Here is a 14,350-nt window from a genome sequence, read left to right as displayed (position 1 = left end):
TGTCCAAGCCAGGCTTTGTACATGGGACTCAGGATGCGGGATGGTGTGCAGAGTCCCAGAGCTTTGCAAACTGGTGTCCCTCAAGCAGAATGAAGCCTAAGGATGTGTTAGTATTGGCTGTCACCACCTCCCATGGAGCTGAGTATAAATTTTTTAGGGGGTGTGTATCCTTCCCAGTTGGCTACTGTCTCCACTACTCTCTAATGTTTTCTGCCTGCCTGTATGACACGCTGACTTTACCTGCCTGGGCTTAATAAAGGTGTGTTGGAAAAATCTGTAGACTGTTACTTCCATTTTGGGGCGCCTATAAAATGAGGTGCTTGGACTGGGCTGCCCTCTATGGTCCCTTCAGGCTCTGAGAGTCTGTGACTAATACAGAACAGTGGTTAGGAGCAAGGAACCTGGAGCTGGGCTGCCTCAGCTTCTGATCTGCCTCTGCCACTTAAAAGCTGGGTGACCTGAATTAAGTTAGGCTCTCTGTGCCTCAGTTTCATCATCTGTAAAGTGGGGATAATATGACCTACGTCATGGAGTTGTGATCAGGATTAAATGAGTTAATATATGTAACAGGCCTAACAGGGGCCTGGCAGGTGCATGGCAAGAGCTCAATAAATGTTAGCTCTTCAATTTTCTCTGCGGTTGAAAAACCTTCTTCCAGGAGTGCTTCTGCCATGTGCTGCCACTTTCTTACTCAGGCCATTTAACATCCTTTGTGACTGATCTCAATCTACTTTTTGCATGTGTGTTTAAAGTAATCATTTTTCAGCTCATATAACTCAATAACAAAAAAAGACAACCCAACCAAAAACTGGGCAGAAGACTAAAACAGACATTTCTCCAAAGAAGACATACAGATGGCTAATAGGCACATACAAAGATGCTCAATACTGCTAAATATTAGAGAAATGCAAATCAAAACTACAATGAGGTGTCACCTCACACAGGTCAGAATGGCCATTATTAAAAAATCTACAAATAAGAAATGCTGGAGAGGGTGTGGAGGAAGGGAACCCTCCTACACTGTTGGTGGGAATGTAAATTGGTGCAGGCACTATGGAGAACAGTATGGAGGTTCCTTAAAAAACTAAAAATAGAACTACCATATGACCCAGCAATCCCAATCCTGGGCATATATCCAGAGAAAACTCTAATTCGAGAAGATACATGCACCCCAATGCTCACAGCAGCACTATTTACAATAGTCAAGACATGGAAACAACCTAAATGTCCACTGACAGATGAATAGACAAAGAAGATGTGGTATATTACTCAGCCACAAAAAGAATGAAATAATGCCATTTGCAGCAACATGGGTGGGCCTAGAGATTATCATACTAAGTGAAGTTAAGTCAGAGAAAGACAAATACCATATATCACTTATAAGTGGAATCTAAAATGACACAAATGAACTTATTTACGAAACAGAAGCAGACTCACAGCCATAGAAAACAAACTTATGGTTACCAAAGGGGGAAGGGGGAGGGGGAGGGACAAATTAGGAGCTTGGGATCAACATATACACACTACTATATATAAAATAGATAAACAACAAGGTCCTACTGTATAGCACAGGGAACTATATTCAATATCCTGTAATAAACCATAACGGAAAAGAATATGTATATATATATGTATAACTGAATCACTTTGTTGTACACCAGAAACAAACGCAACATTGTAAATCAACTATACTTCAGTAAAACAGTAATTGTTCAAAAAACATGTATATGTATATATTATTTAGTTGTATTGAAATAGAGTTGATATGACACAAAATGCTTTGATCTAAAGTATACAGTTCAATGGTTTTTAGAATATTCACAATGTTGTGCAACCATCACCACAATCTAATTTTAGAACATTTTCAACACCCCCAGGAAAAACCCCACGCCCACCAGCAGTCTCTCCCATTTCCTACTTGTGCTGGCAACCACTGTGATTTGCCTGTTCCGGACATTTCATACAGACGGAATCATACAGCATGTGCTCTTTTGTGTCTGGCTTCTGTCACTTAGTGTGAATGTTTTCAAGGTTCACCCTGCTGTCACATGTATCACTCTTTCACCTATCTTCTATTGCTGAACAATATCCCGTTGTGTGGATGTACCACATTTTGTGTATCCATTCATCAGCCGATGGACATTTGGGTTGTTTCCACTTTTCTGCTGTTATGAATACGGCTACTATGGCTCAACTTACTTTTTCAGATCTCACCTGCCACTCTGCCCTTCTCGCCTCCTAACCTTGATAACATCTGCCTTTTTCACTCTGACCGCTCCCAACCATTTGCCTTGAGCAGAACCTACCACCACCGTCTCTTTCACTCCTCTGCTTTTGCCCACGCTGTTCCCTCTGCTTGGATGCCCTTCCCTTCTTCTCCACCTGTTGATCTCTGGCCCCTCCTTCGGGATCTAGCTCAGTGGTCACCTCTGTGAAGCCTTCTCAGATCTGCTCAGATCTCTCAGCTGCCTCCCACCCCGTGCCGGGCAGCCCATCAGGCGTGACTGCAGTGTTACTTCCCGCTGGAGTCTGAGGGCACAGACTGGGTCTCGTCCATCTCTGCCTCTCCAGTGCCTGCCCTTCCTCTTTTGCATTTGAGTCTGGCCACCTGCCTGTTGCAGAGATGGCGGTGCTTTAATGGTGATGGCTGAGGCTTTGTGAAATGATATCGTAGCGTTATTTACCCGCCCCGCCCCCCCAAACCTGATGGGTCATAAGCATCTAAAACACCACATCGGTGAATGCTGGGACATTTGCTTTATTAAAATCCATTTATTCCCCTAGCATCTCTCTTTTATAAAGGCCAAACCAACAATAATAACGGTAAGAGCCATAATAATAACTGTCCTGAACACAGGGCCGCTCCAGTTACAAAGCATGTTATCTCATTTCCTCACGGTTGGGTTGTTGACTTGAAATGCTTCTTTCAAGAGCATGGATGGAGAACCTGGGGCTCATGGAATTTAAACTGGGCTGAGCCATGTCACCTTCAGACTCGGCCAGCACAAGCCTTTCCCGCAAGGGGGCGGAATGGACCCTTATTAGGCCAAAGGGCCTGTTTATGGAGTTGTTTTTCTTGGCAGCGGTCCGCCTGCATGAAGCAGGATGTAAACGGAGTCCACAGCCTCGTGGAGGCCCTGCTGCCAGGTGCAGCCTCAGCTGCATGGGGCTCTTGCCCGTGTATGATGTTAAATATTCTTGCAGGGAGGAAACTCAAAGCTGCCTCATTTACTAAAATTCTTCTGTTCAGCAGGGAAGTGAAGTGAGCAGGCCCCTGGGAGCCTCCTTCTGGGTCAGATTCAGCCCTACCTGGCCTATTTTGAGCCACAAATGAGGCTTTTCTTCTTTTATGGGGAAGGGGCAGGCACATGGAAGAGTCCCCAGGGCCTGCTCAATCTTCTCTGCCCATTACAGTAACTGGAGGCTAATGTGGCCGGGAAGCCTAATCCAGCCAAAAGCAATTACAGGTCTATGATTCCTCTGGGGCTGTGCCTTTCCACGTAGGTGTCTCATTTAACCAGCTCCCACAGCACACATTTATTGAGTGCCTACTACAGGCCGGGTTCTGATGACAAGAACCTCCCCAATTAGTCCCATGCTTGATGGCGTACGTGCTCCCTCCATGAGCACTTGGAGAGCTGGGGGGGCACGTGGTTTCCAGCATCTGGCCCATGCTCCAAATGCTAATGGACCTTTCCCCCGGGCTGGGCGATTTTTAGGGAGGACCCAAGGCCCCAGAGCAGGGAGGCAGTTAAGAGGTCAGGTCTGGGAGTCAGCCAGGCCTGGGTCTGAAGCTCAGCTTGGCTGTGATGAGCCGTGGGAGCTCGGGCCACTTCCTCTACCTTGTCTGCTGGGTGGGAGAAGAGCCACCTGGAGGGGGAGCTGGGAGGACTGAATGAGACGATGTGGGGCAGTGGTGCTCGGAGTGGCTCCCTGCAGCAGCATCAACATTACCTGGGATCTTGTAAGAAACATGAATTCTCGGGCCCCACCCCAGGCCTACAGAATCAGGAACTCTGGGGGGCGGGGCCCAGGAATCTGCATCTTAGCGAGTTTTCTGCATCTTAACAAGCAACTCCCTTCACCCCCCCAGCACTTCCCCTGGAGTTTCTGATGCCTCCTAAATTTCGAGAACCACTGAACTTAGAGCACTGGTTCTCCACCTTGGCTGCACATGCCTCTGGATGATGGCAGAGGGTGGATACTTCAAAATGCTGATGCCTGGGCCGCAGCCCAGATTCTGATTTACAGCCTGGACACTGGGGATCGTCAAAGTTCCTCAAATGATTCCACTGCTCAGCTGAGGTTGAGAACCACTGGTTTCGAGCCCTGCACGTAGCTGGAGCACGTGAAATGGGAGCTGCTCTTATTATTGTTCCTCTTTGGAGCAGACTGGGTGCAAATAATGGCTCTGTCACTGACCAGCACTAAGTTCTCTGGGTTTCAGTTTCCCCACCTCTAAAAGTGGCAAGATTAATCCAGATAACCACATGCAAGCAAAGGTCAGTGCCTCATTCATAGTTGGAGTTAAAAATAGGGAAAATGAGGCTCAGAGAAGACAGTGTCTTGTGCATGGTTATTCCATAAGGATTCTTTATTTTGAAGTTTCAACATAACCAAAGGAATGCATCTCTAATGGTGGAAATACTGACACCTCAGTGGGCTTTAGGGCTTTAGTGTGAGGTCATGGTGGCTTCCTGGCAGCCCTCTGAATCACAGGATCTGGGGGACCAGGGTCAATCACCAGTGGAGGGAAGAACCATCATCTGGCCAGCCACACTTGGCTTATAGTATGTGGTTCCAATGCATCTTTTCCATCTCCAGTATACCTTAAGACACAGCCGAATGGACTATTATCACTTTCCCTCAAATACACACCACGATTTCCCACTTTTGTGCCTTTGTTTATGCTGTTTCTCCCTCTGGAATACCCTCTCTCTCCTATTCACCAGATGAGGAAGCTGAGGCTCAGATAGTCTGGGTAATTTGTTCAAGGTCACACGAGGGACAATGGTTTCAAACAGGGGAATGCAGCTGTTTAAACTGGGGAAGGTAGCATTTAGATCCTGAAACGCAGCTCTGTCCTTCAAAGCCCAGATCAGGACCTCCGCCCTATGACCCTGGTTACGGCCATGCTTGCCTCCTGCTTATGTCTGAGTGGTCTCCTCAACCCTCTTGGAATGTGAGCCTCCCGAGGGCCAGCCTGAGTCTTACCCACATTTCCCCAGGGCTGTCCTTCCAGAACTGAACCAGAGGAAACAGATCCTGTTCAGAATCCTATAAACTCCAATCCCAGATCACCCACATTGGCCGACTAACCCTGGCTGTGGGAAGACAGCACGGAGGGGCCACAGTCTCCCCGGTAGGCCCCCTGCTGGACGTAAGCAGCCCACCAGCCTCCATGCCCCCAGTGAGACTCAGAGCTTCAGAGATAGGGCTGCAAGGCCAGATGGGGGTGTGAATTTCTCCTAGCGGCGAGAATTTCTCCTAGTGGCGAGAATGTCATTGCAAGGCTGGATTTATGAATCAGGCACGAAATCCAGGGCCAGATGGCTTCACAGGCAAATTCTACCAAACGTACAGAGAAGAACTTATACCAATTCTTCTCAAACTCTTCCAAAAGATTGAAGAGGAAGGAACACTCCCGAAGACATTCTATGAAGCCACCATTAGCCTGATACCAAAACCAGACAAAGACACCACCAAAAACAAGAAAAAAAAAAATGAATCAGGCATGAAGAATGGAGGAAAAGGGAAGAAAGCTACTGTGCCCCCTTAGAGGCGCCCCATAAACCAAACGGTATTGATTTCAAATGGAGGGAGATACGGCAATGTCATCTGGCCTCTGACAAACCTTCCTTTCCTATTTACATTAGGTTCAGACCAATGTTAAAATGACACTGGATTCCCTGAAGTCCACTGGTTCCTGATCACACTGGGCTCAACCGCCTTTGGGGACTTCATACCTGCTGTTCTCTGCCTGGAATGTTCCAACTCCCTTTCTTAAGCCCTAAGCCCCCCATGGTTTGCCAGCTTCTCCTCAGCCTGCAATATTTCAGCGACACCTCATCCAGGGGCCTTCCCCAGTCTCCCGGGTCTGAGTCGCCGTAGCTTGTTGGTTCACCCCTCTCTCATGCACAGCCCACTTTATACTGTAACTCAGAGTTACCTCCTCTGGACTGTGAGTCCCCAGGAGAAGAATGTCCTTTATCCTTGTGTCTCCAGGTCCCAACACAGTGTCGGGCACATAGTAGGTGCTCAGTTAATGCTGTGGTAAGTGGGAGGGGCAGTGTGCAGATGGGGGCCAAGAGTGCACGAGCTGATGACTCAGTACAGTGGCTGATCCACAGGTGGCAGGTTGGAGGGACCCACCGGTGCCCCGCACCTACCAGCAGGGTTCCAGGCCACAGCAGGGGCTTACCTGAAAGATGGGGTACTTCACATATCCGATCTCTATGCAGGTGTTGTCATTTGTTGGTTTGTTAGAGAGGAGGGCTTTGAACCTGAGAAGGAACATAAAGAGGGAGATAAGAAGACTCAAAAAGACATCAACAGCTTGCAAGAGACTCAGCTCTCTGATGACAGAACACGTAATGTCTTGTGTCCCCTCCCACTCTGAAATACAATGACATATCCATAGATCGTTTAACATAATGCTCCCCCTTCTGATATGATACCATAATTCAATCTGAAGTTAAAACTAAAACTCTAAAGTTAAAAACAGTGTTTGGAACTGTTAAATTATTTCTCAAACAGGTGATTGGAAAAGAACAAATGTCTTTTAAAACCCCATCCACCTTGTAGGGCCCATCACAAAGGCTGCCTTCTTCCTGGAGTCCTTCCTGATTCAGGCCTCAAGCTCCTCAGGCGCCCACGGAGCTCTCCACCTCCCTCTTCCCCCCTCCCACACAACCTTTGCTCCAAGAGGGCAGGGACTTCTGCCATTTCTGCCTCTGCTGCCTCCTCAGAGCCTATGCCAGGCTGGACCTGATGCACTGTAGGTATTTCATCAACATCTGTGGATTACCTAACCACCTCCCTATGTGGGTGATGTTCTGTCTGGGGTTTGAGGTGCATTTTCCTGCCACTGACTAAACTAAGCTCCTTGTGGGTAGAGACTCAGTCAGTGGAACACATGGATACTCAATATCTTTAGAAATAAGCTAAGCTGTGTCTCTTTTTATAAATTAAACTTTAAATCTGAAATAATTTTAGATTTACAGAAGAGTTGCAAACATCATACAGAGACTTCCAGGATGCCCTTCACCCAGCTTCCCCCGACGTTACATCCTACACAGCCATGGTACCTTTGTTGAAACTAAGAAATTAACATTGGTACAATACTGATCTAGTTCTTCTATGGTGTCACAACCGAGAACCTTGCAAGGGACAGTGTATTTTTCTTGCAGTGGCAAAGCAGACATTTGGGGTATTAGGTTTTGGGGGGGACACCGGAGATGCCAGGAGGCTTTTAGGAACCCAGGGAGTGTTGGCCACACAGCTTCATTAGTGACCTGGAAGTGGGTTCCGTTTCTGGATCCCAGTGTCCTTACCCTCTGCTCACCCCCTGGCAGCCTGCCTTCTCCTCATTCAGCATCACTTTCTTCTCTGCCCACCTTCACCGATCCCCGTTCAGGTCCCGGGATAATGCAGTTCTAAATGGTCAACTCTATCTCTACTCAAATCAAAAGGAGAAGCAAGGGCTGTAGCAGAGCTAGCAGGGACGGTGTTATACTACTGTCACTCCAGAGTCAGGGCAAAGTAAGGCTCAGGACCTCTGTGTTTGGGTGGCTCATGTCAAAGTTCCCTGATATTTGGAGAGCAGGCCTTTCAAGGCTTCTGTGTATGAGCTTTCAGGCTGCATGAGGACACCTGGCTGAGGGAGCTACGATCCAATCCACGCTCTGCTCACGAAGCTCTTTGCCCGATATGTGCCCCGTCTGCCTAGAGGAACGGTGCCCTGTCTAAGCCACATAATCAGGCTGCTGATTATGCTAGTGTCAGCCCTGTACTCTTTTTCCAAATTGTGGTTAAACACGTAACATAAAATTTACTGTATTAACCATTCTTAAGTGTAATGTTCACGTGAAGTGTGCTCACATCGCTGTGCAATCAGCCTCCAGGACTTACCCTGTCCCCGTTAAACAACTCCCCATTCCCCTCTCCAGCTCCACCATCCCCACCCTTCTACTTGCTGTCTCTATGAAGTTGATTACTCTAGGTTCATATAAATGGAAACATACAGTATTTGTCTTTTTGTGACGAGCATATTTCACTTCATATGATGTTCCCACGTTCATTCATATTGTAGCATGTGTCAAAACTGCCTTCCTTTTTAAGGCTGAACAACATGTATACACTAGGTATTTTTTAATTCATTCCTCCACTGATGGACTCCTGGGTGGCTTCCCCCTTTTGTCTTTGTGAATCATGCTGCCTGTACACGGTATACAAATGCCCTGTACTCTTGGATCCTTGATTTTGAGAAGAAAACCTGCCAGTTCAGTGACGATACCACCCGAATTGAATTTCAGAGAACAGTAATAGCCACCCTCGTAATTCAGTGCTTTCAAAATTGATGACACATACCTTGGAGAGGCTGTAAATAACAGCACTTTGTGGGCATAAAATGGTCTTCCTTCTACCAGAAAGGTAACATCTGACATTTCTTTATTGTTAAGGAAATGAGGATCTGGAACAGGAAAGGGAGAGAGGGTAGCTTTAGAGGAGAGAAGGGTGAGGTTTGGATTCCCCTTTTGGAAAAGTGCCCGTAAGAGCTGACAGGGAGGCTATGGCAATAAAATACTCATTGGAGAGAAAGTGACCAAACAGGAGACAGAATCAGTTAAAGGAACACTCAAATCACTGAAATTCAGTTTCTCGTGGGAAACCTTCATAGCTTACTCGCGACTAAAAGTAGCATTTCCCCTTAGAAGCCTCGCCCCCAGCCCGAGTTCAGATGACTGTCAGGTGTGGAAGGTGACCATCCACCTCGCTGACCTCCAAGGAAGTCACCCCCCCACCTCGCTCCTCCTCAAGCTCGGTGCCCTCCTGCCGGAGAGAAGTGCTTCTGAAGAGCTGTCCCCTTGCTGCTGCGTTCCAGGCGATCCGAAATCCAAGCCCTTTTCTCAGGGTCAGAGGCAAACGAGCCAGGCCCCTGCCCTCAACTCCAAGAATAAAGAAGTTGTATAACTACTTGTACAACGAGTACTCTAGTACTTACTGAGCTGCCACTTACACGTGTAAACTCATTCAGTCCTGGGAGAAAGGGACGGCTGTCAGGCGTGCAGCTGGGGACACAGATGCCAGGAGTCACAGTGACTTGGCCAAGCAAATGGCAGGTGGAGAGGTCAGGATGTGAACCTAGACATTCTGACTCCAGGGCCTGCATTGCTAAGCACCGGGATACTCCGATTTGCCTGTCGTGTTGGCCATTTTTCCTGGGGCTACAGAAGGTGCCAGTCTGTCCTCAGCTCAGCCCTTCTGCCTCACTGGGAAAATCCACCAACACTCCCGTGCACCCCTACACGGCTCCACCCCACCTGGCTTCTAAGTCAGACCCCTGGCCTGGCCCCATTTTGCCCAGGCCCTGCTGTAACTTGGACCCAGAATTTGCCTTCCTGGCTGATTCGCCCCAGGGGGTGGTCCTGGATGTCCTCCACTCATATTTCTCTGTCCGTACCTACAGCCACCTCACCTCTTCCCAATAAAAAAGTTTTAATTTAAAACATATCAAAAAAAAGCATTAAAAAGTCAAAATCACCTGTAATCCCTCTATCTTAAAAAAATTTTTTTATTAAAAAAAATACAACAAGGGCTTCCCTGGTGATGCAGTGGTTACGAGTCCGCCTGCCGATGCAGGGGACACGGGTTCGTGCCCCGGTCCGGGAAGATCCCACATGCTGCAGAGCGGCTAGGCCCGTGAGCCATGGCCGCTGAGCCTGCGCGTCCGGAGCCTGTGCTCTGCGACGGGAGAGGCCACCACAGTGAGAGGCCCGCGTACCGCAAAAATACAAAAAAACAACAAAATCCAAACTTCTAAAACTCTCCAGGTAAAGGGAAGAGAGGCTATAGGGGAAGGCCCCAGCGTTGACTAACACTTCTCCACTTGCTTTAAAGACCGTTAACAGGTTGGAGTGACTTTCTCCCTCTTCTCAGCCACCTGCCTCCCTCCGCTGGGTCTCTCTCATTCCCACTGTCCACTTCCAACTAGCCCCCACTCCGGCTTCCTAAATTGCTAATATCTCCTACCTTTAGCTCTTTTTACCATTCTCTCCCAGAATTCACTGGGAGGGCAAGAGGACAACATACTATAAAAAAATAAGGCATGTGCTCTCCAGTTTGCCATAGTCCCCACCACTCCCCTATTGTCTTACACCAAACTCATTTCAATCATCTTTATGACCTGCCTGGCCGTACAGAGATGCCAATTTGGAACCTTTGTCACTACTCTTATCTTTCCTTTCAAGTAGATTCCTAAGGAACTACTATTTGGCCACCTTTAGTTATCTGAGCCTGAAATGCTGTATTGAAGATGCAAAACACTATTTGTTCCATATTCCACTTATTAGTAATTATGTCCTTTTTCTTTCATCTCGTGAGCTTTGAGCCTCTCAGGCCTGCCTTTATTCTCTTGGTGCTAATAACCCTTGGGATTCCGATGCTTGGGCTGAAAACCAGGCCCTTTTAATCGCTGGTGAAAGAAATCTCAGCAAGTTCAGGAGGAAAAAAAATGTTCCCTCCTCTCCTATAGCTACAGGAAAGCAGATTTTATGCTGCATCAGTGAAACAGCCCTTGCAAATGTTTGCTCTAACAAGGATGTCTTGTAAGGCACCAGCTGTCAGAGATTATTGCTGTGTCCTGGCAATGTAACCTTCAATCTCTAAAGTCTGTTAATTTGATTGATCTTTATAATTTGTTGCCCTGATAATATTTTAATTAACACCTGTTTTCTACAAGGTAAGAACTACTAGCAGTTTTAGTACATTCTGGTTTGCCTACATGAATGGGCATAAAGAAAACCAGACAATTTGGATTCAACTGCTAAGTTTTTCATTTTAGCATAAAAGTTGTATCATTTAAATTAACAGGTTATTCATGACAGGAACAAAAATACTTTAAAACAGTTTCATGAATTTAGCCTTTTCATTAATTTAAACTAGCTCACCTGTTTCAAAAGTAGGGGTTTTGCTAAAGGGTAGAATTTTTCAGATGCTTCCATTTCTCCAAAGTTTCCTGGTCTTTACAGGAAGAGGAAACAGGAAGTAGGAAAGTCCCCAACCTTCACGGCAAAGGGAGTCCTTTATCTTTAATATTTTATAACCCCCAGGCCCTCACAACAGAAGGTTCATGCTTCAGGATTCAAGGCAGCTGGGTGTTTGCCTTCTTGCCAGGCTGATCAACCAGGCTGCAAGCAGACTCAGGATCTTCCAAATGAAATCAGTGCCTGATGGAAAGGTTTCTTCTGGAAAACCCCAGAAGCCGGACTGGAGAATGATGGAATTGTGGCTTTGGGGGGACCTGGGTTCAAGCTCCAGTTCCACCTGAATTGACGCTGCAGCCTCTGAGAGCCTCTCTTCAGCTTTGACCAGGATGACACTGTGTGCCTCCTGCGGTGGCCCAGGGATTGCTTGAGAGAGAGTAGGTGAGGGGCTTTGCTGCGGCCAGCTCAATGCCAGGGTCAAAGAAGGGTGAAAAGTACTGTCACTGTCCCCAGCTTGTTCCATCTCAGGGAGGAGGAACTTCTTAGAGGGGAGGCTGGGGGAGAGCAGCCATGCATGCACAGCTCAGCCTTCTCCGGGACTTTACCTGGCTGCTGGAAGTGCGTGGGCTCAGAAGGTCTTGGGCAGCCCGTCACTGTCGGTGACTTGCAGTAGAAAGGCACTCAATGGAGGGATGAGATTTTGGCGAGTTCCCTTGTCCACACCCCCAAGGTATGTTCTCCAAACAGCTTAATCGCATAACAAAGGTGACATCCCGATCTCCACCTACCTCACTCCAGTCTCCACCTCGTCTGCCCTCCAACACTCCCACCTTCTTTTATGGCGTTTGCTTGCTCCCTGCCCTCCAATCACAAAGCAACAGCGCAGGGCAGGACCCGGGAAGCACTTACCCAGGCGCGAGGTCTGTTTCCGTTTGATCTCTGTGAGCTTGGGGATGGGGTAGGGCCCGTAGCAGTGAGTGAAGATGACACACAGCTGCTGGCTGATCACTTCGTTCTGTGGAAAGGAAAGAACGGCTCACACTGCTGGGGGCTGTGCACTCATCCAAGCTGTGCTGTAACAATGGGTTCCTCCCCCCAGGCGAGAGGAGCCCACAGACTTACTGCAGATTCTCAGAGAAATTCCCCTGACATCACACGTTCACTTTGCCCCTCAGGCCCTGGATTTGCTTGCTCTGTTTGTCCACTATTTCTAGCAGGTTCATTGGTGGAAGTTTAATTTGTAATTAAATCCTTTCTTGCTCCAATCATTTCTTTACTATCCATTAGAAAACAAGGTTTGTAACTCACAGGATGGAAAATAAGTTTTTCACCCTAAACACACCTTTATTAATACTCCAAAATTCTGGCAGCAGGTCATTATCCCGAAAATCACAGCAGGAAGCCCTGTGGGTCCTGTTCTTGTGCTCTCCATGACCAAGATACAAACGCTCCTGATTCGGTGTTCTTCTGAATTTGATTCTGGCGCTGAGGCATTTCCAGAGCCAGGAGTGCTCAGCTGAATCACTTCCTCCAAAAAAAAGTGTGTGTGGGGAGGGGAATAGTTCTGTGATGCAAAACTACAGCTGCCCCAGTTGCTCAGGGAGCCTGTTTCTGATCGCCCTTCGCCCTTCACGTTCTCTCCTCCTTTCCTGTTGGGGCCCGTGCTGTTCATTAATCTCCCTCCAACTGCAGGTGTGCAGGAAGGAAGCCCAGGAATCAGAGCATTTTGGGGGATGCTTTTTACTGGGTGAAGGGGGTTGAAACTAGGGGCTAAAATCAGAGGTAGATAGCTAGACATTTACAGTATATTAAGAAAAGTAGGTTACAACACAATTTGTACCATGTATTTTTGGAAGTAAAATGCTACATATATATTTGGATGTATAAAGAAAGGTCTGGAAAAAGAGTAGCTACCGTTGGGTGGGATGATGATGTCTTCCCTTTTCTTTTTATCTATATTTTCTGTAATAAACAAGTGCTGCTTTGGTCATAAAAACAATACATGTTATTTTTCATTTTAAAAGACAGGTTTGGGACTACTAGTGATGTTAGCAGTTCTGATTCTTGAATCTGCTTCACTGTGTTCCTGAAAGAGAGGGATCACAGCTCAACCTATGGAAAGAAAACCCAACCCTTTGATCCTGCAAGGCACCATGTTACCTCAGAGGGGGTCCACAGAGGTGCCTAAGGAGATGCAATCCTATTGGACAGAAAAAGGGATTCTGCTTTCAAAGATGATACCTTATGACCAGCAGCATCAGCATCACCTGGGAGCTTGTTAGAACTGCAGATCCGCAGGTCCCATCCCAGACTTCAGCCTCAGGTGGGCTGGGGGTGGGGCCCACCAGTCAATATTTTAACAAGTTTTCTGATGCTCCCTTTGTTTTGAGACCCACACGTTTCATATATTGAAATTCTGTCTTGGGTTTGACCTGGGCTGGGGACTGTCAATTCGTTTCCTTTGGTCTAAAGCCTTGCCACACAAATGTGCCCCATCGACCAGCAGCAGCAGTATTGCCTGGGAGCTTGCAAGAAATGCGGACTCTCCTCCTAGGCCCACTGCATCAGAATCCGCATTAACACGCTCTACAGGTGATTCCCATGCATACTCATGTTGGAGAAGCACCGGGGTGGTTGGCAGTACTGTGGCCCCTAGAGGACTGCGTGCCCTAATCCCTGGGACTGTGATATCATGAGATACCATGCCTGTGAATATGTTCTCTTTCAGAGCAAAAGGGACTTGGCAGGAGTAATTAAGGTCACTAAGTAGTTGACCTTAAAAGGGGGCGATTACTTTGGATTATCTGGGTGGGCTCACTGTAATCACATGAGCCTTTAAAATTAGAGGCAGAAGAGGAATTCAGAAGGGATGGGGGAGACGTGGAAGTCAGAGGGTCTGGAAGCCTGAGAAGGACTTGATGCACTGTTGCTTGAAGACGGTGGGGGCCACATGGTGAGCTTGCGAGGGAATGCAGGCCCCAACACTAGGAACAAAATGTGACCCCCCAGCTGACCCCCAGGAAGGAAATGGGACCTCAGTCCTACAGCCACAAGGAACTGAATTCTACCCAAACCTGAATGAGCTTTCAAGTGGATTCTTCCCGGGTCTCTAGAAAGGAACTCAGCCCTGCTGATACCCCTGATTT

General features: G+C 47.5%; 1 protein-coding gene across 3 annotated transcripts in view; it reads right to left on the bottom strand.

Annotated features, from left to right (window-relative positions):
• Nucleotides 1-14,350, bottom strand: part of ABTB3 (ankyrin repeat and BTB domain containing 3) — a gene marked incomplete at both ends in the record, with an annotated part of 305,658 nt that overhangs the window by 9,653 nt on the left and 281,655 nt on the right. For all 3 annotated transcript variants that reach the window (XM_082666738.1, XM_082666739.1, XM_082666740.1), the window contains 3 exons: nucleotides 6,422-6,503; nucleotides 8,590-8,692; nucleotides 12,114-12,219. In XM_082666738.1, the coding sequence (XP_082522864.1) occupies nucleotides 6,422-6,503; nucleotides 8,590-8,692; nucleotides 12,114-12,219 (291 nt within the window). The remainder of the gene's footprint in view (nucleotides 1-6,421; nucleotides 6,504-8,589; nucleotides 8,693-12,113; nucleotides 12,220-14,350) is intronic.

This window comes from Grampus griseus (assembly GCF_964374135.1).
Source record: "Grampus griseus genome assembly, chromosome: 11".
In the NCBI taxonomy this organism is placed as follows: Eukaryota; Metazoa; Chordata; class Mammalia; order Artiodactyla; family Delphinidae; genus Grampus; species Grampus griseus.
The sequence above is the reverse complement of the archived record's forward strand: the minus strand, read 5'-3'. Positions and strand labels throughout refer to the sequence as shown.